Below are 27,080 nucleotides of genomic sequence, written 5' to 3'. Positions count from 1 at the left end.
CTTAAGCCAAGATGGGCAGTTGTGTGCCCAGTCTCCCACTCAGCAATTTTCAACACATTTCAGCAGCTCTCATGTACCAACATGCCTGTTTTAAAGTACTGTGTGGATTTCTTTACATCAGAGCAGCAGCCAGACAAACAGCCAGACATAAAGAGGGAAAGAAGGAGGTCACAGAATTTGTTAAAGCCACATCTGTAGTCTGCACTGAACCTGTGTGTAGCTCTGCAGTGAAGTTTCATATCATCTACAGCTGATAGATGCCAGCAATTTAGTCCTGATTGGATTTTCAGTAACCAAGGACTTTCCAGCAGCCAGAGTAATAGAGAAAAATAATTTCATTTTCTTGAAATATCTTTCTTTTGTTTTCTTTGCTTTCCTTAGTCCTGGAAAGAAGAGGGGCGGGGAGAAAGATCTGCAGAGAGAAGAGATTATTGTCATTTTGCAATGCATAATCCTTTATAAAAATAGCCAGTACTTAAGATCTCTTCTGAAATAACTCATACCTTCAGATAACCTAAAATCAGCAGACACGAGTGAGGAAATGACAATGAGGTGAAATTGCAGGCATTTATAACAGGTAGATTTGTAAGTCATTTTGAATGTTTGTGGATAACCTGCAATAACTTGCAGGTTGTTTCAGTAGAAATACCCTAAGTAGGTGATAGAGAGGAGCAAGTGGTGACTGAAAGCCAGAAGGTTTTTCAGCATCCCAAGAAACACCTGTGCCTGCAGGTATCTGCCCTATGAGTTTAGTGTGCATGGATGTCCATGTGCACATGCATGCAAGCCCTATTACGATCATGCGATCTTTTCTTTTATCTGTATGTTGAGTATATCTTGCATCACCTGTACTTAACTTCACACAAAATCTGAGTGATCCAAAAATACATTTATAATGTTGCATTGGGAAAAGTTATGATGGGAGACAGCTAAAAAAAGAAGCTTTAAAATTGATATATCAAGAGGCAGACTTTGTGCTTCACAGTAATCTTTTAGGTTTGCATTTCATGATTTCTTGAAGCTTGACAGGATAACCATGTTCCCTTAACATAGTTTTGTTGATAGAATAAAGTTAAATAATATTGCACACTTTTAAAAATAATTTTTTCCTATCACTATTACTCGGACCTCATTTTTTCTCAAGCTTTCATACAAGTGGAGAAATTGGTGTAGGTCAGTATGTTTTATATCAGCAGATGTGCATAAGAATATTTCTTTAATAGAATTGTGAACACTTTGTTAATTTTTAATCCTTGAATCTCTTGAGAAACAGTTTCCTTTTCCATTAAATATCTTGCTCTTTTTCCCCTGGCTAGCTAGCTGAGGTCTTAGGTAAGCTTGTTTCCATCTGTACTGAAAACATGCAGTACTGCCCACTCAATATGTCCCCTTTAAAAGGAGGCTTAAATTCTTAGATCTATAAGGTCTGATGGAAAGCAACTAAATTGTTCTGACACACTTCCCTTTTTAACTCATCAAGTCTGATTTTTATTTACACTGTGCAGCTTTTGCCCTTACACCTGTGTGGTAGGACTTGGTGGTGAACCTAAGTATAAACCACAGTAATTAAACCACATGTTGATACTCTTAGCAAAGGACAACCAGCACCTCTCATAATACCCAACTAATTCTGTGTAATTGTTAAACTTCAGTTCACAAAATGCAGAATGGACCATGTCTCAAATACCAACACATTTGTGACTTTTCTTCTGGCAGACTACAACTCTGGACTGTGATTCCAGAGGTGAGATGTTTGAGGGCAGCCTAGGGCTGTTATTGTACACCTGAGTCAGTTAGGTGTGAATTTTTAAAATGTAATACCAGAAAAGTCTGCAAGTGCCACTGTTGTCAGGGAACCCTGGTTTTTAAAGCAGCCTGTTTTTTTCTCTTATTTTTCTGCAAAGGTTCTTATTTACCTCTGTCATAGGCAAGTTTGAAAGCTGCTGCTGTCAGGTTTGAGTTCTAACAAAGCTGTAGTGATCACTGTTGGAGTATTGGGATTTTTCTGGTGTTTGGCTTGGGTGTTTTGAGATGTATGTGAAAAGAGGAAGGGAATCATTTTAGGATGTAAGGATTTGGAATTTTAGAAATTAATTTCTTGCTTTCCTTATTGCACCCTCCACTTCTTTTTCCCTTTGTTTTCCACTTTTGTTATATAGACCCTTGCTTTTTTCCTCTTTTCTGGCTCCCGTTTTTTTTATTTCTAGTAAATTTCTTTCACCTTTATTTTGGCTTCTTCCTTTCAACACTTTGAAGAGCTTCTGGGCTAGGAGAGGTCTAGACTGCCTGAAAAGCATGCTGAGTGCTGACCTCAACCACCCTTTAGGATCCCTTTGCTGCCTCTCAGTCAGGCAGCTGATAGCTGTGTGAGCCTCACAGTGGGGTGGTCAGAGCCGGCAGGAGAGCCCAGGCATGTGAGACATCTCCTCCCTGCTGTGGAGTTGACCTGTGGCCATGTCAGTCTTGGCCTGCAGGGCTTCTGTAGTTAATGATTTCCCTGAAATGACAGCACTCCTGCATTTAGTTGACACCACTTTCCCCTTCTACTGTATTTTAGTGACTTTATGTTTGGAAGACTTGCGTCCAGTATGCACCAAGACAAATCCTTCACAAGGCTTTTGGTGGTGACCAAATTGCTGTAATGAATTCATCTCTTACTGGAGATCAGATTTTGTAAAAGCAGCTTCTTCCCAGAAGTCCTTCCTACACCTCAGGTTTGCTTAGTGCCCTGCCACATTCATTTTCAGAATGAGTCTGGCCTCTGTTTTCTTCATCCTTCAGATTGGAATTTACCTACAAGGAGTGGCAGAGATAGAGCTGGATTTATTTATTCAGTCCTAAGAGAATTCTTATATGGAATGTTACTGATTCCTTTAACTACCTAATAGGATATTGTAGGGAAGGAGGACTCAAGTCACAACACTTGTTGAAATGATAGCAGGTGGTGGATACAAGCTGCAGCAAGAGACATTCTGATTAGGCTTTAGGAATATCTTTTGTGTCAAGAGAGTAGTCAAGCATTAGAATGGGTTGCCCAGAGAGCTTGTGGGATCTCCATCCTTGGAGATAGTCAAAGCTGAACTGGACAGGGCCCAGAGTAGCCAGCTCTAATTTGCACCTGTTTTGACTGAAGGGTCAGGTGACTTCAGGAGATCTCATCCAACATTATTTATTGTATGGCAGTCTGATTACAGTCAGTATTCCCACAAGCCCACTTCACTGGAGAAGGCTGTTGACTTTTTAAATCCTGCTGTTCTAGAAAGCAGAAACCTAAGAAAAACAAAACATCAAGTGCTGTAGACAGCAGAAGCTAGTTGGAAAACAAAGGCTTTTTTAAAATAGAAAAGATTAAAATAAAACAACCACAAAATCAGACAAATAACAAAACAAGCAAACAAAAAATAAAACCCATGAGTTTGCTAAGGTGAGATAAGCAGTTTCTGCTGAGTCTAATGGATCTGCTAAAAGGAGAAACACTGAGTGTGAATGAGGCTGCATTAACTCACTATAGATACTGTAAAAGCAGAATTTTATTTTTCTTCTCAGCTTTATTCTTTCTGTGGCATCCTGAATTGAAAAATGCTCTGTGTAGTGAAATGCTTTATTAGGAATTCAGCAAGATCGAGAGACATCTGAAGTAGCACAGATATTTCTCTACTTTTAAATTCAGACTATAAATCTACAGTTGCCTCATTTCTGCCCAAAGTGGGACCCCAGGTTGAAAGTAAAGTGTCTGTAACTCACTTCTGGAAATAATGGCATTCGTAGTTGAACTGGTATTTGAGGCATTCATTTAGAAGAATGGGCATTGTTCGCTGCCTAGCTGCTTCTTTTATGGTGCAAAGGGTCATTGACTCCCTTGTCCAGAGCTTTGTCAGCATGACTAATGCTCTGAGCCCTTCTTTAAACAGGCTTAGCTGAGAGATCCATTCTCTCCCTCACTCTCCCTCGAGTGTCAGCATTACTCATCTGTGCACTCGTCCCACCCAAACCATGTCAGAACAGTGAGCAGCTTCTGAAGCTGTAGTGAAGGCAGCTGCTGATGGTTTCCTGCCTTTCATAGACATCATGGATGTGTCAGTGTTTCCACCATATGTGCCCTATGTTTTGGTGACTCCGGTCGTTTCATAGGCAGAGAGAAAAGGTGCAATTTTTTAATTCTCCATACAAAGTGTTTTCATGAAAAGTTTGATTTTGAAGTCTGTGGGGCAAATTTTATACAAAATTACATGATCCAATCAGTGCCCAATAGGCGTCTTCATCTGTCAATGGCAAACTTCCCATTATTTCAGTGGCTTGCAGGATATTGCTTAGGTGTTCCAGGGAGGATAATATTTACGAGCAGTTCTTGCTGTCAGAGCGCTTAAGTACATTAATAGTCTATGTATGGACCTGTCAGATTTACAGGGCCAATACTGGTCTGCATTAGGCAGCTACCTGATATAAATCTGATCATAACAACAGATTTTCTTAGAGATTTTTTTTCTGGATGGTGGTAACACTGGGAAACACAAAGCTGTTTAGCAACCACAAGGAGCCATCTTCCTTCCTGCTAACTAAACTGCAGTTTGTTTTGAACATTGGGTGTGTAAAATACTGTTTGGAGCACTTTAATCTTGCTGAGAGACTTCTTAAGGCTCATGGGGTCATTGCCACCAAATAACCTGCAGTCTTAGAGCCAATGTGGGGGCAGTTGGTAGGATATTCTGCAGAAAACAATCCTCCCCAAAGTTTGATAGGTATAAGTGAAAGATCTGCTGCTTAGAGGTAGTCTAGCCCTCAACCCAGAAACAGCAACCCAAAGCCTACCACGTGCATGTGTGATTGTCTTTCAGCATCTGAAAATCTACGACCATGTTTCAAAGAGTGAAGGAAGATCAGAATCTCTTATCAAAGTCTTTCCTCTGCTGCCAAAGAATAATTGAAGTTTATTAGGCAGGGCTGTTGAAACAATTAAAAAGCTGCATTTATTAAATTTTTGGAAGAAAAAGATTTTGGACTCTATGGGAGGTACTGATTTCTTGCCTCAGTCCTTGATATTGTTTTAGTTGGAAGTGTTTGCTCCCAGCACCCTTATTTGAGATTCTGGTTATACTGAAAGAGCATTCTAGGCACGTAGGATTGGTTGGGGAATATGAAATAGCTTCATGCCAACATGGAAACCTCCATATACTTGGCATGTATTCTCACTGGATGTCCTCTTGTCATAAGCCTGTTGCTAGTTGCCTTCTAGAGGATGCCACTGAGGCACTTCACTAAGCAGCAGGGGTTTTTTCAGTATTTTAGTTTGGCTGCCACAGTTTGTAATCTAGTATCTGGTGAAAAAATTCATAACGTTTTCCATGGGGGAGAAAAATTTTTATTCACTTACTTGCTACCTATTTAAAGGGTTTCTAGGACAAGAGTTTTTGGAATGAAAAACTTCTGTGTCCTTGGAATAAATAATCAATAAATACTGCTAGAGGGTGGGGCAAAAGACGTGTTCTGCAGAGAGAGGGTAATTGTCATATGCCCACAAAAACCACATTCTCTACTGAATTAGGGAATGGCATTGAGAAGGTGGTGTTAGAAATAGATTAGCAACTGTTGTAAAATAGTTGATAATTGTTAAGCATGTACTGTTAGTTTGGTTGTTATTTTGTAGAAGGGGTTAAAAGGATAGTTATAAGAAATAAAGTACTCAACGTACCATAATACACCTAAGTGCACCACCTCCCATGCAAAACGAGCCAGCCTGGACAGAACTGTAATGGGCCAATCAAGGGCCTTAAACCTTCATGCAAATGAAGGATCCAAAAAGAAACCAATCCAGAGGAACAAAAACCAGGATAAAAAGGTTGCATCTGACCCACTGACCGTGTGCTGCTCCACCTGGAACATCAGGGACATCTCTGCTGAAGAGGACCCAGTGCTGGCGCTGCAGCATCCTCAACGGGAACGCTCATGCTCAGCCCGCAGGCCCCCTTGCTTTAGGCCTTTCTTTTTCTTATAATAATTGCTGAAGTCGCTTTAGTACCAGGAGCTTGCTCTCGTTTTTAACAGTGGTCTATTACAAGGCTAGAATGCTGCTGACCAAGGCACATGGGGAAGGCTCTGTGTATGTGTGTGGTCACATCCTTCAGGGACGGGAGCCGCAGCCGAGCGCCCAGCAGGAGTGAGGCTACTGCTGGAGAAGCTGGCAGCTGTTTGGAAGCACCTGATAGAAAAATACCACTGTGCCAGCACAATGGCTTAACAAGCTAACGGGATAAGTGGAATATATTGCATTCAAGAGCTGGATAATTCTGTTAGCAGAGTGGGGGTTGCAGCTGAAGCACTGCCACTAATTAGGGGTAGATTTTCAAAGTGGTGCCTGGGATTATAGACAGACATAATTCTGCCAGTGGCAGTCAGGGAGCTCAGATCTGTATTTGTTCCTTTCAGAATTCGCCCCTTGCGTCCCAGAGCAGCTTCTGCACTGAAGAAGCCAAGTGATGGTGTGAAAGGAGGCACTTAGCCTGTGTTTGCTTAGTGAATTTTTTTACAAAACAGTTCATTTTTAAATTCTGCACCTGGGAGGAAACAGGAATATTCACTCATTTGCAGATCTACTGAGGAATTCCCTCTCTAAAGAAGATGGTAGAATATGAAGTGTGAACTCAGGATGATGTCTGATTTTCTCTTACTGTGATAAGATGCTTCACTGCTGAGCTGTAGAAAATGTAAGCCTTTTTCCACTTGTTTTGAAGATTTGACCAAATGTTAAGCATTAAGTGAAGTCAAGAGTGCAACAGTAAAAGCTGACAGAAATAGGTTAGGGGAGAAAAATTTTTGAGGACTGTTCTGGACTCCTGTGCAATGTACACTCTGGTCTATTAGAACAATAGCTCCAAGCTGGTTTAAACTGAAATCAGCAAGGCTGTTAGCCTTACTTGTTTTGCTTTAAGTCTGCTGGCAAGTTCAGTGGTCTTGAAAAGCAGAGAACAGAGAACTGGAGCTTGAAGTAAGCATAGTGCAGGCAGTGACTGGACAGCCTGTCTTTTGCACTGCAATACCACATCTCTGACGCATCTAGCAACACCTTTTCTGTTTGCTGATGCACAATTTGGGACTAAATTGAGTCTATTTTTCCCTTTTGAGTTGAACCAAGCACAGGTTGTAGCCTTCCCTTTTCGTAATGCTCTAATCTCCTGCTTTTCATCCTCAGAGCCAGTGTGTACAAACAGAAAGTATTTTGCTGCTTTACATTTGTGGTTTCCAGCCTTCTTTCATTGTAGACTTGATTATAGGTCTGAATAGTACTACTTGGAAGTGTGAGCTTTTCTGAATACTTTGATATGTCCTTAGATCTACTTTTTAAAAGAAAAGCTCTTGTGGATACATAGTATTACCTCAGCTAGAGCCTTGCCAGTTCACAGTACCTGACTGTTTAATCTGTGTTAGATATTACTGTAGTTACAATCTGGGCTATCATTGTAAAATATTCTTGGTTTCAATTAGCATCTTGTAAAATGTGAACTTGATTATATGGAGCATTAGGTCATGTCCACAATGTTCACCGTGATATAAAGTCAGTGAAAGCAAACAGGTAGTGCAGGACTGATTTTAATATCTCTGTGATTTCCTCTGTTTAAATGAAAGAAATACTGACCTGTGGGAGGTAATTTATATCAGTTAAATACCACCATTCTTTTGCAGCAGCAGCCACTGATACAGAAGTGCTTTGGCTGTCAATGAACAGTGAGATTAATTAATCTAGGTGTTTCTTCTACTTTTGGGAAAAGAAAATTCACTTAGCTTTGTTGAATCTCTTCAGACAAGCGCAGTGGCCAAAAATGTCCTCTTCCTTCTGATGGAGGACAGAAATCCTTTCCTTCTGTGGAGGAGGAGTGCTACAGAGCACTAAGACATAAGAGGGTTTTCCTGTGCTGTGTGTGGGAAAAGGAGTAAGTGCTTGTATTTGTCAGATGTGCATGTCTAGCTGTGGTAGGTGCACATAATACAATCATATTTATCCTGTTTTGTATCAGCAGGACTTTAGGAACAGTTAAGGTTTGCTGCACAACAGACAAACATGCTAAAAGGAATTTAATGCTGCAAAGGAGGTTTTACCAGAATGCTGCACTATAACTGGTCACTGTGGTGTCCAAAAGCAGGTTTTCTAGTACAGCACTAGGTAAACACAGTTACAACAATTAGTTTCTTCCAGACCTGTATTCACACTGTACCTGTGTCAAAAAGTATTTGCCTCATCATAACCTAAGCCACTTTATTTTCAGGAGCAAGAGTATTGTCCTTGTTATTCTTCCACGTATTTAGGTAGACTAGTGAAGGGAAAGGTATTTTAGGAGGTAATTTTTATTACTTGCGAGAGTCTCTGTTTCTGGCTTTCTGGTTAGACAAATGTTTAATGATGCGCTTGGAATTTTGCCTCGGCAAGAACTGATGGACTCTAATACTTTGGGCTTTCTCAAGATGATTACTTTTTCATAACACATACCATGGCTAAGAGAAAAGGATTCTCAAGGGCACCCTTTGCTAGTGTGAAACCTGCCTACTTTCTCATTCAGGGTCACAAAGCTTTCTTCTAGCATTTGCAGGAACTACTCACAAGGAAAAGTGATTCCAGGACAAGACTATTATTTTTAGCTTTCAATCTTCTCCTTTGGTCTTGTTTTTTCTCTGTACCGAGAAAATGAAAAGCACTACCAGAGCTGGACTGTTTCCTGAGGTGAGCAAGTCCCACCAGGCTTCAGTCTGGCCTCAAGTACCTTCCCATGTTTCACAGCTGGCCATCACAGGTGCTGGTAGTCATCTTTCACTTTGCTTCAGAGGCTGAGAAACTCTATCACAGACCAGAAGATTTTACTGAGTGTGTGTTTACTGGAAAATATTTTAAAGGAAGTACTGATGCTTCTCTTAGTGTTTGAATGTTTGTGCTGACATCAGTGGCAATGATGCTGACTCCAGCTACATTCAAAGAAATCAAAAGGAGGTTTGAACCCAGTTCAGGAAGCCTTTGGTTTTTGGAGAGAAATTCAGCTAGGCTTGAAGTTGCAGCTCGTGTCCCATTTCATGTCTAGATATAGCAGAAGTGTGTAGTAAAAGCATATTAATTCTGTTTTGTATCAGCAGGACCTGTAAAATAATTAGGCTGGATTGTGAAATGTGCAGAAATGGCATTATAAAATAAAAATATCAAGCTAATTCAGACTGAGCTCTCACTTCAAGGGCATAACAAAGCCCAGAAGTTATTGAGGGAAAATTACATTTGTTCCTTTTCATGTGAAGGACTTCAAGCCCATAGGATGTCAAGTGATGAGATGAATGTTGTCTGTCTGTCAACTAACTGTGTTTTAAGTGGCAGTTGAGAAGATAGAGGGGTTTTTACCTCCTGATGACTAAACTCAAGGTTTACTTACAGTGATAAAACTCCCAATGTAGTTATATTGCAGCCACTAAAATCAGTCTGGATTTCCTTCATGATAAATAGCAAGCAGGAACAGTGTGCACATCCCTCTCTCAGGCCTAAAGATGAAACCCGTTTGATATGGCTGCTGATGAGCTGTAGTGACCACTCACCCTCTTTGGCCCTGCTCTGCATCAGGTGCAGCTCTGTCCTCATTGCTGCAGACAGTCTGATACTGCATTGGAAAACAGTGAATCCAAACTGCAGCAAATAGCTCTTCTTATTTTAAGAAAATCAGACTTAATGTTGGCAGATTTGTCTCCCTTACTTCCTTGCTGTTCCTTCTGACTTCTTGAAATGCCAATATTAAAGTATAATGACTTACTTAGCCTTCCTAATTCCTTTCCTATTCTTTGAGAGAGGATGTTTGCCTGCTCCTGAGCCTGCTCTGGCATGTGCCCTGGCATGCTTAAGGACCCTGTCATGAGAAGGTGCTGTGTATGTGTGAGGAGTGCAGACCAGTGCCTTCAGACCACTGGAGGATGAGGAGCACAGATTTGTGATGACAGCTACACAGGAGGCTCAGTTGTGTAAAGTCTTTAGTGGTGCATCACAGGCCTCAAACCAAAGGACAAAAGCTTCTGTCCTTCAGCCTTTCTGCCCTGCATTCCCTTTCTCATCTGCCTGGCCAGGAAGAAAATTGGAAAAGCTTCCACCAAGTGTTTCATTTTGCTAAGGTTAATTGCTAGGCATTCTCAAAACGCCTGGCATGCTGATGTAGTGCTGCATCTTAGAGAGTTATGCAGGGGTCAGCTACTGAGGATGGAACTCGTTGGCACAGCAGGGCTGGCTTTTAGTACCCTGATTGTATGGCTGAATGGTGAGCACTTGACAGGACACTGTGGGGTGCACCTGCTTCACGGAACAGATGGACCCTTCAGGAGCAAATAAATTTATGTTGTTGTTTCACTTATGGGACTGGGTGTGTTATTACTCCCCTTGTATAAATGGCAAGCTTTGTTAGTGCAAGTTTGACCACGCTGAGGATGCTTTGCTTTTTATTAGGATTTGTGACAACAGTCTATTATGACTGTCTCAATATAGTTTCACTAATGTAAATATGGCTCCTGAAGGGCCATTTAATACCAAATATTTTAAAGTTTTGAACAGGTTGGCAGGACCCTATCAGATCCACCCCAGTTTAAAGTGTAGTCTGCTGAACTATTCTTACTGGCATGATGTATGACATACATGGCAGGTCTAAATAAAACCCAGAAAAATGTTAAAGGACTAGAAAAAAGCACCTTTTGCAAACGTGCACATATCTAGGTTGGTTAGCTCTGTTGCTATCCTGGACAAAATAAGGAAAATACCCTAAAAGTAAGCATTAAAGCATAATGTGTAATTATTATCAGGCAGTGACATAGCATGAAAAATACATGCTGACAAGGAAATGTCATTGTTTCTTGATGGGGTCACAACTTTGGCTGGTAAAACGTTGTTGAGTTCTTGTCATAAAATTCCATAGTCACATACATTCTGATTTAAATGTGTGTCTGTCCAGAAATCAGTGGTGGCTTCAATAAGCATGTTGAAACCGACTTTGCTGAGAAGGCCAATAGTGCAATTGCAACTAATTAGCTGTGATCCAATAGGTATGTTTCTATTGGAATTTATTCATAGTCCTGCCCTGCTCAGTACCTTTTATCCCGTTTAGACAATCTGGGAGAAACAAAATGCTTATGACTCAAAATGAGGTCCAGCATAACCCATTATTTTATAAGGATGTCTGAATTCATCCATGTATTTTTGATCTAGATCTCATCCATGTGAGGTTGTTTAATCCCTGCTAACTTGGCTAAGTACTCACTTGCCCAGGTTTTGCACTATCTGGGGGCAGAGAGCAGCTTGTCTTCTAAGTTAAGCTTGACTACACAATATTTAATATACCGAGCAATGAGTCACAGCTGAGTGGGACTTCAGTTGCTGTTTCCCATCAGAAATTGGAACTTCACTGCATAAATGCTGTTTTTATTTTTTGGCTGAAACCTGAGTGGCAAGAGTGACATGGAGCTGCTGCTTCCTGGGGGCAGAGCAGCACTTGGTTTGACTCCAAAGTCGGTGGGAAGCAGTGCTCATAGCACCCCCTCCCTGCTGAGCTCGGAGTCTGACACCCGATGGCATCTCCTCTGCCCTGCTCAGGGGCTCCACACAGAAACTGCTGCTGGTGGCCTTCTCCCATGGGTGTTCTTGCTTCCCAGCTCTGATCAAAGCCAGAAGGCAGCTTGGGGTCTAATTAGTGCACAACAGCAGCTCACCAATAAACTTGCTGAACCAAAGACTGACATTAAAAACTGAACTGTGGAGTACAAAGTGTGATCTATGGATTTTTAGGGTTTTTTTCCAGTTCACCCTCAATGCATATTGTTAGCGTAATTCACAGTAGGTTTTTTGTGCAGGGTGCTAGTAATCTCTCAGAAGTCTTTCTCAAAGGTATGCAATAAACCCTCTGGAGCAAGATTTTCCTCACAAGTAATAAGGTATTATAAAGATGGAAGTTGTTTCAAGAGGTGCTAGCCACATCCCCATCCTTATGTAACACTTTTGTCTCCTGACCAATAAGTAGTTCCTTTTTGGGTGAAGAACTGCTATATTCAAATTGCAGTAGTATTTTTGCATCATTATGGGTTTTTAAGGTAAAGCTTCCAGGCAGGGATGACTTAGGCCGTGAATGGTTAAATTATTACCTAGATAAAAGCATGGTTTTGATCTCTAGTCATAGAATTGATTCTTAGTTGTAAAACTAACTATGAATCTGTATAAAAAACAGTTACTAAGCAATTCTCTATTCAGTAGTTGTTGGAGACTACTCTTTCTCATAATTCTTTGTCTCCCAGCAGATTTTTAAAAGCATCACCAATGAAGACTCAGTCCAGGGACAAGGAAGTCGGAGACTGATAAGTTTTTCACTGTCAGGTAAGTCACTGCTGATAAGTAAGTTTTAAGCCCAAAGAGTTTGGGACTGAAGTTACTAGAACCTTTTACGTACACAAGTGTGTAAATATATGTATATATTTATGCATGGATTCTTTGTCTGTACTAGAAGTAATGCTGAGACAAAGAATAAAAATCTATGATTATTGCCACACTATTTTCCTTCAATGAGTGTTACGTGCTTGTTCTTGTAAGTACTTGTTCAAGTAGAGTTCTGGGGCCATATTAGGTTTTTCTGTTTACAATTAAATATGTAGGTCACAGAAAGCAAGATCAAAGGCATGTGCTTTATTTACAGAGCAAAATGGATTTGTGGTAGTACTCTGTTCCTTGGAAAGCACGTTCCACAGTCATGGTCTGGACCTGAGGCAGATCCATGTGCTGTGGTGCAGAAGATTCTCTGTATTGCTCAAAAGCAACTCTCAGACTTCTTGAGCCAGAAGACTGCTCTCATTTATCTGCATTTCATGAGGAATGCTTAGCCTCATTACTTGGCATGTTACTGCAGGTTTTAAAGGCTTAATATGTTTCCATGTAACAGCTATGAGCCATTTGATCTAGCTTTGGTAAGAACAACATGTAAATCACGTCTGTAGACAGAAACCAATTTGTCAAAAGTGAGTGGTTATGCACATGACTCTTATTTTGGAGTCTTATGCTTGCTGGTTGGTTTCCATATTTTTTTAGCTCCTGGAGGACCAAGAGAAAGATGCTTGACTTGACTTGGAAATTCTTTGAGCAGGTAGTACAAAATGTTACCCTAGTTCAAAATTTTTATAGGTGTAGGTCTTTAAGTGTGAAGTCCTACTCTTGGACAAGCATCTCATATGATTGGTTTTGGCCATATGATTTATTTCAAGCTTCCCTCTATTAAGGATGCATGTCAGTGCTTTTCCAACTTAGGCAGCCAGTGTAGTTCTTGAGAGGTTGTGTATGACACAGAGCAGATCAGACTGACATTGGACAGGGCTTTTTTAACACATGACTTACATTTGCCAGGTTGCACACTGGACATCCACCCATCAGTTGATAAAACCACAGGTTTAGCTCAACAGAAATAAAAATGCATTAATATTTTTTAATGTCCGTAAATAATCTTACACAGAAAATGTGGCCCAGAACTAGTTACAGTTTTTCATTCTCTCAGATTCTTTGGCTTAGTAAGCCGTGTCAATAGTAATTTGTGGTTTCAAGAGCAGTAAAATGTGGGGTCAGTGGGCCCTTTTATGAACTAGAGTATCTAATTTACACTTTGATTGAAAGTATATAAAGACCATATCTCAAAATGTGTGTGGGATATCTAATTCATGTGATTCACAAGCAATTAATCTGCATATATATAGCATCCATATTAACAATATCATCATAGCCAGCTATATGAAAAGCTTTGATAAAATAGTTTGGCAATTATTTTATCAAAAATCTAAGTTATCAAAATAGTTCCATTTCAGTCTTTCTGAAATTAACAGATTAACACATCACAAGGATTTATTTATTACCTTCTTAGTCAGCACCACAGCAACAAAATGTTGTCTCTCGCAAAGCAAAATTATTGCTATTCCTATATCTATTATGCTAGCTAATAAAATGCAGATGAAGGCAGACCTCCCAGAGGCATCAGAAGGAATTGAGATTCCTTTCCATTTGCACCCCTATCTCAGCAGTAACCCCTCTATTGTCACGAGTCCTTTTTGCTCATACAGGGTTTTCCTTTTCAATATCTGTATTTTGGTATACTGTCATCTTCAGTCATTAGTTAATACAGTCATTACTTAAAAGTTAGGTTTCCAAATTATGATTGATTTAGTTGCAGTTAAAAAAAAGTGGCTGGAGTGTCATTAATGTGACTGGAGCCCATTGCACCAACACAGAGGAACCATGCCCTAAGCAGTCCATAATTTAAAGAATGCAAGAAGAGCTATGCCTTCTGCCATATAATTTTTTAGAAGAAAAAGTTATTAGAGTGGGAGAGGAAAATCTCAAAGTAGGCCAAATCATAAGAAATGCTGAGCAACATGAGTGCATTTCAGCTGCCTTGTATTGCTTTCTCTACCGCTGAGAGAGTCCAGTGAGACCCTGTGTTAAAATGAACTGTGTGGAAACAGATTTTTTTCTAAAAAGCTGTTGACAAAGTGCTTTATTCTTCCTGTAGTTTATTTTTATTGAGTATTTGGTTGGACAAAATCCAATTGTTTTACTGGAGGGTATTTTTCAGAAAATATTTCTGAATTGAATAAAAATGTCAAACAAAGAAAAAGGTGTAAAATGATCCTTCAAGGCACAAGAATATGACTAGCTTCTTGAGAATGGAAATAGCAGAGAGTTTGCACTATGTCACTAGGAGAGTTGTTTACTTCATGTTTGCTTCCTTGAGACTGGAAGTTATTCCTGTGAAAGGCTGGTTTAGATTAATAGGTTAACTGGCAGCACTGGTCTCAAAGAAGATAATTTCCCATGATTAAGCTTCTTAATAATTTTTACGATGACTGTATTATTATATCTTTCATTATTTAAAATACCAAGAGAAATATTTTAAGGCTAATTTAGCTAGACTGAAAAAAGCCTTTAAGGAAAACTCTGCATTTATGTGCCTTTTCCACTGTTCCCAGTGAATGTCACGCTTCCAATAAGGTGGCTGAAAAGCATCAGAGCTCTCTTGCATGAAGTACAGAAGGAAAATATGTGCTAAGTTTCCTGAGATGTACCAGCTACTTCACTTGCAGGTTCATGGTTTAACAGCAGTATAATGCATTTGCTGAAAGCCCCTAAAACCAGTCTTGTTGGCTGGTATATTTAGAAAGTGTTATCATGTGGTTTGCATAATATGCCTCCTAGCTCTATGTTGCATCAAATAAATTTTTCCAGGCTTTAATATTTCACATATCTCATGTTTTTGCACGCTTTATTTATAAGTGTCCTTGGGGAGCAAATTACCAGAAGATCTGAATATTTCACAAACATTCAGGCATTTATCTCCATCACATATCTCTGAGAATCTTGTTAGTTGTTTTTGTGTGGTTTTCAGACCAGATATTCAAGTAATAACAGTTGTCAGTTTATAGAAGATAGAGCATAAATCACAACTGAAAATAGTATAAGGTCTGCTAAGGGTCATTATGACTGTAGCTGTTAGCATGAAATGCTTGTTCAGAATGCAGATATTTAATGCCCTTTATTTTCCAACAATTTTTAAATCCTAGTGGCTGACTTTATAACTACTAATCCCACACCTTTTTCTTACTTGTCAGATCTTGTGTCAAGGTGAGGTGGCTTTTTACCATGTCCAGTACACATTGTGCCTACGAGGTATGCCTAGACTAGCAGATTGAAAGGCCTCAGAAGGCTTTGAACTCAACTACTCCATTCTCCTAGTTAACACAGGACACCTTTCCCCGTGGTGTGAGCTTTGTGTGAGCTTGGCTCAGAGGTATCTCACAGACAGGTGTGTAGTCAGGATCTGAGGATACCAAGATGGTGCTTTGCTCCAGTGGTTGATCACTTGCAGTGATAAAAACACCCCCTTGCTGTGATAAGGTGTTCATGTTAATGGTTCAGACTTTTTCTGTGTTTTCATTTTTGATGAAGATGATTAAAAAGGTAGCCTCTCTCTCAGACATTTTGGAATAATTAATTCCATACTGCTTGTCTTTTATTAATGCACCTATTTTCTTCCTAATGTGTCTACTGACCTTTATTTAAACAAATGAGAAACTCTTTTGTTTTTCTTTGAAGCATTTATAGCTAGAAAAAAAATCTTCTCTTTTTTATTGTCTTTAATGTTTTGCCTGGGAACCCTGCGACAGAAACATTTTGGTTTATCTGATCCACTTAGTCTTTTTTTTTTTTAATCTCCAACCTTAAAATACCTTCTCGTGCAACTACACTAGCCCTTTCTTTTTTTCCTGCATTTTATTTTAAAATAAAAGTGAAGTCTGTTTGTCTTTATGTCTGTAATTTCTGAGAGCAAAAAGAAGCACTTTATTTAACCCTTTGCATATCATCAGTTGCAGAATCTCATTCAGTAGCTGAACAAGTCAGTCATCTCTTGTACTTCAAGTAATATCTTTCTCAATTCCCCTGCATAAGTTTGCTGTGTTGGATTTTAATACTTCCTGTCATTTCACATTACTGTTTGATTTCTAGAATAGATTCCTGAATATTTGCTTCTTGAAATCGAATTAATATCAGATGCAATACTTCTGCAAATCCATGCTCACCTTCTTCCAAAGAGGTGGTCCAAGGTCTACAAAAGAAACACTGACATATTAACATCCTGACAATTACCTTCTCTCATTGGCAGTCTGTCCAGATACCAGTCCTGTTCAAGTATGTTTCTTCAGTGTCAGAATCAGAGCTGATAGCTCTTTGGGAATCCACAAAGGAAATCTGAAGGGAAATGATGGAGTTGTCCATTGACATCCAAATTAGCAACTATTTAGTTGTGATGGATTATGAAGATGGTTTATTTTGCTTTGATACATGAACTATCAGGATCTCAGTAAGATGACAGTATTTTTTACTTTCTGCCATTAATGAACAGATCATAGAATAAATTCAATTTTGTTATCCTTCAGACTAGATCATAATCTATATTGACCATGGCCATTCCAATAAGACTAGGGTCTTTCCAGTGTACTGTGAATTTCATTAGTTCTGGTTTTAGGTATATTCTGGCTAAGTCTGGCATAACTCAAGATGTCTTCATTCCCTCAAGGAGTCAGATGGCTCATAAGGAATATGTCTCATTGTGTGGTCCTGAGATCATGAGGCTGATATGCCAAATATGAAAAATATGAATTTGGTGTGTTGAGCATAGAATTTCTTAGGGTTAATAATCTCTGCACAAGTGCCAGTACAGATACCTGCAAGACATCAATTGTCATCACTTGGATGGTGCTGAGGAACACAAAGAACATTCAATATTTGGCATTTGTTGGAATTTGCCATCTGTTTTAAAATATCAGTATCTGTTTCTCAAAACTAGTAGCTCTGCTACTTACTAGTCTTTCACCCTTCTGTTGGGTTGTAGACTCTGGAATCTTCAGTAGAACATTCAGCAGAATGTGTGCCATCAAGAGACCAGAGGGACTGAGTCTTCTTAAGACACATCTATAAACTGCAAAGAGCAGCCTTGTGTGTTATTTCTAGGAAAATTCCATTGGCAAAGTCTTCTTATCCCTTGGGGACAACAGCTTGGAGCTCCCTTAACTTACTGCTGACGTATTGATGACAAGCCTAAATGTAATTAATTTAGATAACAGACTGCTCCAGAGTCTGGTTCTCTATCTGATTCTCCATCCTTTTCTGTCACGCTCCTATATGGAGCATGGGTCTGGTTGAATACCTTGCTGTGTCTGTGGGGAACTGAAGTACTATCTTTATGGTAGTTTTGCTCATCATTTCTGTCAGAGAATCTCCTTGCTGAGCATGACTAAACGTGACTCTTCCGTGAGCTTTTGGAAGCTTAATGACTTGTATTGAGGCAAAATCAAACATCGTAAAACACAGATGTGTTCTAGCTGAGTTGTTGGAATTTACATCCCCACCTGGCTCCAATAAATGCACTGGTTCACTACAAAAATAGCCTCCATCACTATCCAGCCACCATCGCCCCAAAGTTTGCCATGCTGCATGGCAAATAGATTTGCTGAATGATCCTTTATAAAGCAGACAGGGAAGTCGATGCCACACCTTTGGGACAGAGGGTACATGCATGGATATGACCCAGTGTAAAGCTTCCTTAGGTCTCATCCAGGCACCTGGAGACCAGCATATATGGAAAGAAGGCTCTGAGTTGGAACAAATTCATAAGTCACTTGAGGACAGCAGCAGGCAGCAGCTAGTACAAGCCATTTTTCTCCAGTGAAGACAGCCTGGGTGAAGTAGGATGCATGTACTTAAAAGTTGTGCAAGTCTGTGGCAGTGAAAGGCTGTAATTACTTTGTCTTTACCTGGATTTCTTCCTTCTGTCATCTGTCATGAGAGATGGCCTGACATTATTAAGCTGTTAGATGTATATAACCTCTTTCACACTAAAATGTGATTTATGACTAAATGAGAAACTGGCATATGATATATTATTAAAAATATGGTATATTTTTTTAAGAGACTGGATGAAAATGCACCTTTGCAAACCATAGATGAGTTATCTTTGTAGCATTTCCTCATATGCCTCCAAGAAACACACTCTAAAATTAGTGTACAGTGTTCAGCAAGGTACATCCCAGCCTTCTGGAATTCGTTCATTCAACCAAAGATTTAAATTCATTTAGCTTCAGACCTTCACTTAAAAGTTTAATATCTTCTGAACCTTGTTCTGAAGATGATAGAGAAAAATATTTGTATTTGAGAAAGCAGAATGGCTGTGATTCTTCTGTTGGGGAGTTATGCTGGAGTGGTAAGAGTTACAGCAGCAAGTTACAGGACCTACAGATGGTTTTGCTTCAAATGAAATGAAATTCTGCTTGTCTGCAAATATCCATATTTTTTAGTTTTGATGCTCTGTTTTTCACAGTGATGAGAATTTGTGGTGAGATATAAAATTGGGATATTTGTCCTTGGGAAAGCTGATTCTGCTAGCCCTATTCATACTCTGGACAATAAAATTAAAATTTCTAACTGAAATTTTTTTTTTCTTTTTTCTTTTTTTTTTTTTAAATCTGCATTACTGTGTAATTTCAGTAAGAAAATTACACAAATAAAATTTTGTGCCATGTACTTTGCTAAATTACTTTTTTTCTCCTCATCTGAATACAAAAATGAGACTATTAACTGAGGCTGGGAGTACCTTCATCTTCATGGCTGTGCTCTAATTCCCATAACTGGAAAGAGGCTGTAGGTCATCCTCAATGTATTTTTATTATGATACATGATCTATAAGTATACATAATTGAGTGCTAGGTATTTTCTATCAGTAGAAAAATGACAGTATTTTGTTACTCTGTGGTACCCAAAGATAGCATGGTCTCTCTTTGAAGGAAAAAAAACTAACCCAGAAACATATACAGCAATAAATATTTCAGTTTCAGACTCTTTTGAGGAAGTATCAGAGAGAAAGAAAATAAGATCCCAGAGGTCTTTCTCTCCTTTCATATGTTAGCAGCCTCAGCTAATGGACTGCTGGTCCTTGTCATTCATACTCATTTTGCAATCTTGGTTTTTATTTCTTGAATGCATTTCTAACAGTACAACTTCCAAAGCAAAAGAATATGCCATATAGAATATCAGCAGGGCTGTTCTATGAGATACATGCTGATTACACAGAGATTTTGCACTCAGAAGAAAAAGGGGGAAAAAAATCAGTGTTATCTTTTTGAAGCAGATAATTTTCTTTGTGTGATAGGATTGCTAGGACTGTGGCAGTACGTAGTTTCAGCAATGTACTTTCAAATAAGCTCTTAGTAGTGATGTCCTTTATTGTTTTTTGTTTGTTTGTTTGTTTTTTGTTAGAGAATGTCTCAAGAATGAGATTCTTAAAATACAGTCTGTTTCAGGACCATCTGTCCAACAGCTTTTGAATATGTGCAGCATGAATTGTGTGGTGGAATAAATGATTAAAACCAATGGAAAGAAAAGCAATTCTTTTTAATTTGCACGTTTTATTGTGTTGGCTATTACCACATGTTAAGGAAGCAACACACAACTGGGTTTGATATAGCTATTTTCTGGAAAAAATACTGATGATGGTGTGCAGTGTGTATGATTTTCAGAGTTATGCAAAATATCTGCCTTGAGGGTTTTTCATGGTCTCCCACAACCTGCCAGAATAATTGGGTTTTTAATCAGAAGAGAATTAGAAGACTGTGAAAATTAATGTTTTCAAAAACTGCCAGAAGAAAAAATATGTGTTTAAATTGAATGTTTAGGTATGCATCTCTGCAGTTTTAGAAACCATTATGTCTAATACTTTTTATCTCTCCAGTACAGCAAGAGGAAATAGGCAGAATGCAGTACAGTGCTTATACTCCAATGTGAAATAAAGCTTTAAATAGAGGAGAATCTCCATGCTAAGAGTGGTGGAAAATTAATTAACTACCGAACTCGCTAATAGGAATAAGTGCTTCTATGTGCCAAAGAAAGCTTAGAAATGCATCTGGAAAAAGAGAAGACCGAGGGGGTCAGTCTGTGTCTGTTGAGCTAAAATTAATGATATACCAGCAGATTAGTTTGCACTTCATCAGCTTCACAGGGACAGATCATAATGGGCATTGTATCTTTCTTCAGAATGTTGTGGGGAAATTTTCAAATAAGTGCCTGGGCATTTTCTGTGTGTGCAACATATATTATGCTCCCTGGGAGTTCTGTAGCTGAAAAGCCCTGCTTAAAATTTGGACATTATAGACAAGAGTTTTCTTAAGGTGAAGTTAACCCATGCAGGGAAGAAAATTATTTAAAGTGGGGAAAATGTGTAAAATGACTTCTTATATAGAAAAGAGTGGTGTAAAAGGTAAGATCTGTACAATGGTAAAATTGATACCTAGGAAAAATGGCGTCCATTGGGTACTAAATGCCATGACTTTGACATTAAATGACAGGATCTCTTTTTCAGAGTAGTCCTTCCTTTTGTCAGGCTGAGCAAGTGCTCATCTTATTAGAAAAATTAGTATATAACTTTAAGTTGCATAAATATTGGTTTAGAAGCTGAATCAGTCTGCACAATCAGGCTGTAAATTTGCAGTTTCATTATGTAATAATTTGTAAATTGTAAATCACAAGATCATTATATGATCTTTGGCATTACATTGCCTTACAACAAACATAGTGAGTTTTTTCACATTCCTGCCATGTTGTGTGAGTTCATTATCAGTTCCCTATATACTGTTCCTAGCATCCCAAAGAGATGCCTGGAATGTGAAAAATAATCTGCTTCTTTGCCTTTCAGATTTCCAGGCTTTCGGTCTGAAGAAAGGGATGTTCTTCAATCCAGATCCTTATCTGAAGATTTCCATCCAGCCTGGAAAGCATAGCATCTTCCCAGCCCTTCCTCACCATGGACAGGAGAAAAGATCTAAGATCATCTGTAACACTGTTAACCCTATCTGGCAAGGAGAGGTAAGCAGCTGGAGAGTTAAGCTGAGACTTTTCTTAAAGCATGGACATCACTCTGGTACTATTTTTTTTTTATTTTTAAATTAAGTTCTTGGCTAAATAGTTGTTGAGCTAACTGTGTTTGATATATTCTATGAGTACTTGTCTCAGTAATTAGCCACAAAGATGGGTGGTACATTAAAACTTTCGGTATACTTTCAGTGTAGGTTGTACTTCATTGGTGCAGTTTACAAAGTTGTTAATTAATGAAGGCAGGCATGAAACAGAATTGAAAGATAAACTTGCATAGATGAAAGGCTGCTGCTAGATTTTATAGTGCTCTTACACAGAGACATTATATGAAGCACAACAAGTATAGCATGCAAATAAAGAGAAGCAATATGACTGAAAAGCATCAGTGGCAACACAAATCAAAGGCAACTTGGGCACTTTGGGCCATCACCTTGAAGAAATAGTCTGTAGTCTGCTTCTTTTTGTTGGAAGGACTTGTATGTATTAATGAGATCTGAGAGTTCAATTGCTGCCTGCTGTTTTTAAATTACATGCAAAATGGCAATAAGCAGCAAAGAATAAGGAATCTCTTTGGAATTAAAGGAGCCTGACATACTGGGTGTGATTTACTGGTGTGCTCTGTCACAACAATATCTCCACTGCAGGAAAGAGTAAAAGTAAATAAATACACTGCACAGATTTATTCAAATTAAAATGCAAATTGTGAAGTAGCTGAGGGATAATTAGGTCAAACTCTGTAGAGATGGAGCTGTGAGTGGGCAAAAAGACAGCAGAAATAGGATTGAATTCTCCTACCTAAAGAAATTAGATACCACATCAGGTTATGTGGTGGGTGGGGGAGGTTGTATGACTGGAAAAACAACCTTGAAACTAGTCAGAGAAAAATGCCTTCTAGCCGGACTTAATTGAGGACATCGTTATGAGGCATCCACCAAGTGATAACTTCTCTGTGGAGCCAAGCATCAGATATATCTGGTTGAGAGCTCCCAGGTCCAGCTGTGGAAATGGTCAAGCTAGAGCTGGCGTGGAGGATCAGGCAGTGGCAGAAATCTTTCAGTGAAGTGCATAAGACCCAGAACTAGAGGGGAGCAGGTATGAAGGGGAGACTTGCTCTCTGAGTGTGATACTCAGTACATAGGCTCTGATAGAACATCACGGGTGTCTTCTCCTCAAGCTGTGCCAAATGGCTGAGTTTGTGGGCTAACATTTCTTTTCCAAGTGGTGTTTGGCAGCAAGAAAAGGAGAAACAATGAAATGGCCTAATTATGGACATGGGAAAGCAAAAGAGCACAGCTGGCTTCCAGCTTTGCTGTTCAGCCCCCAGGTTTTCTTCATCGCGTGCGAGCATGCTGCTTCCCTCTTTCTGTTGTTAGCCTGTGAGGGGCAAGGGAGTTTAAAGGAGCCAAGCCATGGTTAGCATGTTCTCCTTCTGCCTTCTCCTCAGCTGATATTGGGATGTTTAACTGCATGCATTTGTGCTGCAGTCTGTGCAATCAGCCTGTCTGAACTCCTTGTTTTGTTACTGAAAAGCTTCATTGGTTTCTGCTGCACAGAAGACCATAGACCTGATTTTCTGCAACCTTCATGGGACAAGGGGAAAAGGAAGACTGAAAACTGTTGCTGAATCATGGTGGTAGCCATTCTTCTGTCCACCCTTTTCACTCATGGATGTGAATACATGAAGTGATAAAATACTGAGGACTCTTAGCCATTTCATTAAGAGTATCAGTCACAAGTTGTTTCCGCAAAAACAAATTTTAGCAATGTACTATTTCAGAAGGGTGATTCTTTCCTTAGATTCTCTGTCACTCCATGTGGATAGAAGGCAAATGTTCTTTTTTTTTTTTCAGTTGAATGTCCTATCTGAGTTGTATTGGATGCTAAACTTGAAAAAAATCTGAAATGGAGAAATAAAATTATTGAAATATCTGCAGACAAGGATCTTTCTATATGTTCTTGATTACCCTTGAGCAAATTCAGAAAGAGTCAATTCAGTTTTCAAGGGCTTTAGCACTAAAAGTCCTACAGACTAAAAGATGACTGATTTACTTATATTAATTTGTTCTGGTATTCTTCCTCATATACTTACCAGGCTGCTCTGTTTGTATAGTAACCACCTGCATTATACAAACACGCTGGGAGCACCCTGATACCTCAGGCGTATTTTCATATGTCTCATGTAATATTGATGATCATCTTCATTTCATAGGCTGTTCAAATGCTGTTCAGCACAAGTTTTCCTGACTTAAAGCTATTCTTTCATTGCTCTGATTTGCAGTACTTTGTACAAGGAGACAAGGAAATGGAAATTTCTTACAGATAAGGAGTAGCAAGTGACAATCTGACACTTGCAGCAGGGCTCACTGTAGAGGTGAAAGAGCCCTCACGCTGAGACAAGTTAAAGCCCAAGGTGGTGACTTATCCTGATAGAGAGACATCATTTTGAACATGTTTCTGTATGTTTCCACATGCTCTTCAGAAACATATGTAATGTTAAATAATTGAGTGCCTGGAAACCACGTGGCACTGGACAGCTTGACTCTACAGTCCCAGATTAAGCAGGTATTGCCCTGCCAGCCCATGCAGTTGCAAAAACACAAAGGGTGAATAGTCCTATCATGCTGATTGGAGATAAAATGCAAAGAAAATCTCAGAAGGAAGTGCCCATTTTCCAACTCTTGTGTATATATAATGGAATTGAGAAGGATGGATGCTTATCTTCTAATATAGATAGTAGAAAAATAATGACACTAATGACACATGAAAAATAATAATAATATTTCCATATTGCTTCATATTGAACCAATATATGTTCTGTCATGTGGTTTGGAAACAGCTCATTTAAAAAGATTTAAATTTTCAGAAATCAGTGAAGTGATACACAGCTCAGACAAGTAAGAGATCACAGGAACAAAGCAAAGTGGTTTAAAAAGTAGTTCACATACCTCCAACTGGATAGGAAATTCTATGGTTTGGCAGATAAAGTACTTAAGGTTTCTGGACTTAACTTAGATGTATTTATGGTATTTCTTTCTTAACTATGGCAGCTTGAGCAGAATGTTTCCTCAATTCTTGTTTTATTTACTAGTGAGTGGAAGGAGAGCTCTGAGGAGTGGCCAATGAGATGACTATAAAAATTGGCTGATGCAACTGCTCAGCACACTTAAAGTAGTAGGAATGTCTTCTGTTAAATAACACATTAATTTCAACTCCAGTAATCTAACTCTGGAGGAGTAGACTACCCTAAAATGGGAGCCCAGTACTAGGTTAAAACAATCTCAACTTCCTGTGGTTTCACTCCTTGTTTCTTTGCCTCAGCTTTTACAAACACTATAAAATATAGTTGAGACAAAAGAGTGTTTGGAATGGCTGCCTTATCACTCTGAAGACAGCCACATTTCACTAGTGAATTAATTGACGTGAATAAGCAGAGAATTAACCACTAGCAGTTAGTATGTCAGATCTGATTCACAGATGTACAGGATTTTCATGCTCTCTGCACCTCAGATAATTCACAGCATTTCAAAAATATTGCACTTGAATAATTTCTCACGTAAGCTGTCTCTTGAGATTACCAGTGCAAAATCAGAGGAAGGAAGCACTCAGGGGTTGAACACCAGTGGGAGGTGGCTTCTGTAGTGCAGACATCATCAGTGATAGAAGCACTGAGTTTGGATGCTGCCTGCAGGAATGCCAAGATGCAGCTGACTCTCTGAGTGCTGTTGGGTGACTGCTTTTCTTAATGCAGAGTTATAACTTGGGCAATGATTCTGTTATCCTGAATGCTGAAGTGCTATGTAATAGACCACCCAGCAGTTCTGGGACTGAAAAACGTTTGCCAAAGTAGCCAGATCAGGCAGTAAGGGGTTTATGTAAGCTCTGTTCCTCTCTAGACGCTTTATGTTGGCTGATAAAATGGGTGCTACCTGGTGTAGCACAAACCTAGAGTCATACAAGCAGGGGATGCTTGACCAAAGCTGAGTCTTTCCAGAGCAGAGTAAAATCATTGAAGATGATGTTTTATATATTTGAATCAACAGTATAAATTTACACTAAAGTGGGTTGTGCTTGATCTGATTTTGATCTAATATTCAGAACACTAGAATGCTGTCAGCCCTACCATGGCCTTATAGAAGCATTCTGTAATTTCAACAGAAGACCAAAATAAAAGTAACAGAAACATCACACTGACTGAATTCCTTATTGTTTAGCCTGGATAAGCTTTTCTCCCTTCTACTGCCAAATACAGATATGCTGTAGGACCTTGGAGGCCTTCACACCTAAGCATGAAAACAATATACAGGTGAGGTCAAATCCAGATCCTGAACTTCTTAAGAGTTTCACCAAAGGTATTATCAGGACTGAGTGAAGCCTTGTGAGTGGTAGCTTCCCTGTATAACATTTCTGCACACATGTCCAGGTAAAGAGTAAAACATTGTTTGACTACACAGACAAGCTGTAGCTTTACAGCTAGAGATTTTAAGATCTGTTGATGACTGAAGTGTCAAAGCCCAAGACAACTTTAGCTTCTTCAGGAATGGGTTGTGGTGTGAAAAATCATCTAGATTTTTTTTTAGCATATTATTCTTCTAGAACTGTATTTTACTTGCAACTTCTGCATCTAGAAGACTATTAGTCTTGCTAGCTTGGTATATTACTGATGATGAGAGTCTTCAAATATTTTCAGTCTTTGCTGTGCTAATAAATTTGTAGTCAATTTTGAGATGAATCTGAGGGAGAAGTCCAGAAAGCCAATTTTCTGAAGGCCCTATCTGACTTGGAAGGAGTTCAGTAGAAAGGAATGAATCAGACTTTAGAAAATCAATGTGTGCATTTATGTGAATCCCTTTTATGGTAGGGAAAAAAACCACCCAACAATTGTGCCATGCCATAATAATAAAGAACTGCATTGGATTTGTCCCCCTGCAGTCTCTGCTGTGCTCCAGCAGTCTCTCATAGTAGGAAAAGGCATGTCCCCAATCAGCAGCAGTGGAGCTCTGCCCTTGGCAATACTGACTCTGCAGTGTTTTGTCTTGTCACTGAGGATTACTGTAGAAAGCTTAAGAAACTGGAATTCATGATGAGCTTATCCAGCTGTTGGTGCAAAGTAATTTTATATGGGAAAATAATTATATGTAGAGTAGGTTTTTGAATGAAGAACAGAGTAATACAGACAGAAAGTGGCGTATGCAGTAAGACTGTAATGGTTTCATTGGAATATTTGAAACAAAACCCACTAATGAAATATTCAGCTGAAAGAATAAATTTATCTTCATCCATCAAATATAATTCACAGCCTTTTAAGATTTACTTCTGCTTGTATCAACCCTGTACATGAAGGATATCAGAAATAAATTTTATTTTTAAATCTATTGCTTATTCAACTCCCAAATCAAGAGCCCAATTCTTCCTGTCACCAGTGTATTAATTTATCTATCTTTATTATACTGACTTTATTATACTGTCTACCAATTATTATACTGACGGTTTTAAAAGAATTTGACTTGCCCATAACTTGTCTGATTGGTGCTAATGGACATGGTCTGTTCATTTCAGCAATTTCCTTGATAGTGCTATTGAGTCACTGGGATCCATCTGTGTTCAGAGATGCAAACAAATTTGGTAAAAATAAAACATG

General features: G+C 39.0%; 1 protein-coding gene across 7 annotated transcripts in view; it reads left to right on the top strand.

Moving 5' to 3' along the window:
• Nucleotides 1–27,080, top strand: part of HECW1 (HECT, C2 and WW domain containing E3 ubiquitin protein ligase 1) — a 252,223-nt gene that overhangs the window by 143,058 nt on the left and 82,085 nt on the right. For 5 of the 7 annotated variants that reach the window (XM_064705015.1, XM_064705013.1, XM_064705011.1 and 2 more), the window contains 2 exons: nucleotides 12,286–12,364; nucleotides 21,264–21,433. In XM_064705015.1, coding sequence (XP_064561085.1) covers nucleotides 12,286–12,364; nucleotides 21,264–21,433 — 249 coding nt within the window. The remainder of the gene's footprint in view (nucleotides 1–12,285; nucleotides 12,365–21,263; nucleotides 21,434–27,080) is intronic. The other 2 variants (XM_064705012.1, XM_064705009.1) reach the window with 1 other exon arrangement.

Source organism: Zonotrichia leucophrys, chromosome 2, assembly GCF_028769735.1.
Source record: "Zonotrichia leucophrys gambelii isolate GWCS_2022_RI chromosome 2, RI_Zleu_2.0, whole genome shotgun sequence".
Taxonomy (NCBI): Eukaryota; Metazoa; Chordata; class Aves; order Passeriformes; family Passerellidae; genus Zonotrichia; species Zonotrichia leucophrys.
This window is presented reverse-complemented; position numbering and strand designations above follow the sequence as displayed.